General features: G+C 64.5%; 2 protein-coding genes across 2 annotated transcripts in view; one reads left to right on the plus strand and one right to left on the minus strand.

Annotated features, from left to right (window-relative positions):
- Positions 1-546, minus strand: part of FAM109A (family with sequence similarity 109, member A) — a 1,157-nt gene extending 611 nt beyond the window's left edge. Inside the window, exon 1 of the mRNA XM_009880359.1 lies at positions 4-546. Within this exon, the coding sequence (XP_009878661.1) occupies positions 4-546 (543 nt within the window). The remainder of the gene's footprint in view (positions 1-3) is intronic.
- A 131-nt stretch (positions 547-677) lies between these two features.
- The window catches only part of SH2B3 (SH2B adaptor protein 3), a 33,274-nt gene continuing 32,572 nt past the window's right edge, over positions 678-1,379 (plus strand). The window contains exon 1 of the mRNA XM_009880360.1: positions 678-873. Coding sequence (XP_009878662.1) covers positions 678-873 — 196 coding nt within the window. The remainder of the gene's footprint in view (positions 874-1,379) is intronic.

The following is a 1,379-nucleotide window of genomic DNA, read 5'->3' on the forward strand; positions in this document are numbered from 1 at the left end:
TGCCACATTGTTCCACACCGCGCAGCCGTTCTCCTTCGGCAGGACGGCAGGCAGAGCCAGCAGCCGCTCCGGGGACCGCTCCGAACCTGAAGGCTTCATCTTCCAGGAGCCAGATGACTCCCGGCAGCCTCCGCATCCACCAGTCGGCCCCAAGCGCATCTCCTCCAGCTGCTTCTCCAGCTCCCGCACCACCACGCGCATGTAGTCGAAACTGGCCCGCGAGAGCGACTTCATCCACGACTCCATGGCAGCCTGGCTCTCAGCTGCCAGCACGTAGGTGCGGGACTTGGTGCCACTGAAGCGGATGGCAAAAGCGAATTCCTCGGCCGACTCGCAGACCTCCACATTGCAACCCTCCAGCACGATGACACCCACCGGTTCCCGGCTCTCCCGTTCCTCGAAGTAGAACAGCATGTTGCCCTTCAGCACGAACCAGCGGCGATGGTATGCTGTGTGCCGCTCGCCGCGCTTGTAGAGGAAGCCGGCGTTGTCGGCTGGGGAGTCGCAGGTGGCATAAAAAGCCAGGCTCCGCTCGTTCAGCTTCATGGCTCCGCACCCTGTGGGGACAGAGGGTGCTCAGCCGCCCGCCGGCACGCAGAGGATGGGTGCGCCTTAATTGCACGGTAATAAGCCATAGGTTTTTTGTTCCGGGCGGCACTGGCCCTGGCTCCCAGGAAATGGAGCCGGTGAATAAACAGCCCCGTGACAGCAGCCGGGATAACCCCGCTCCCAGCCAAGGTGCTGCGACCCCCACCGAGCGGGTCAGGGTGCTCCGGGGCTCCCTGGGGAGGAGGATTTCCCCAAAGCTGAATGTTTTCCCACACTGGACCCCCGGACAGGACTCGTCCAAATGCCGCACGTCACCTGGCGCAGGTGACCTTACCGCCGGCGCCGTGTTTGCCCTGCGTCACGGTGCTCCTCCCCACGGCACGCAGGGAGCATTTATCACCCGTGCTGCAGATCCGGCTGCCACTCCGGAGAGCCTTGGCCATGGACCCTGTCACCCAGTGAAGGCCACCTCTCCCCTTGTCCCCAACCCACTCATGGCCTCATCGTGCCAGGCTTTCCACCTACCTGGACTCTGCCTCTAGCTCTGGTCTCCCGTATCCGCCAGCGTCAGCAACGCGTGCGTGGCCGTGGCAGCCGTGGGAGCGCTGGCCCTAGGGTCAGTCGGTGGAAGGGGGTCCCTGCTGTCCCTGCTCCAGCCAATGGCTCCGGCACCGAAATGCCTGCGGGTTTTCACGCCTCACCCCAGGCTGCGGAGCACAGGGTGGACGCGCGCCAGGATTATTATTTTCCTATTAAGCCACATCGCGGGGTTCAAGGGGACGAGATGGGGGGTCTCGGAGCAGCCAGCGGCGGGGGGGGGGGGGGGAGGA

The sequence above is a fragment of the Charadrius vociferus genome, unplaced genomic scaffold (genome assembly GCF_000708025.1).
Source record: "Charadrius vociferus isolate BGI_N301 unplaced genomic scaffold, ASM70802v2 scaffold332, whole genome shotgun sequence".
Taxonomy (NCBI): Eukaryota; Metazoa; Chordata; class Aves; order Charadriiformes; family Charadriidae; genus Charadrius; species Charadrius vociferus.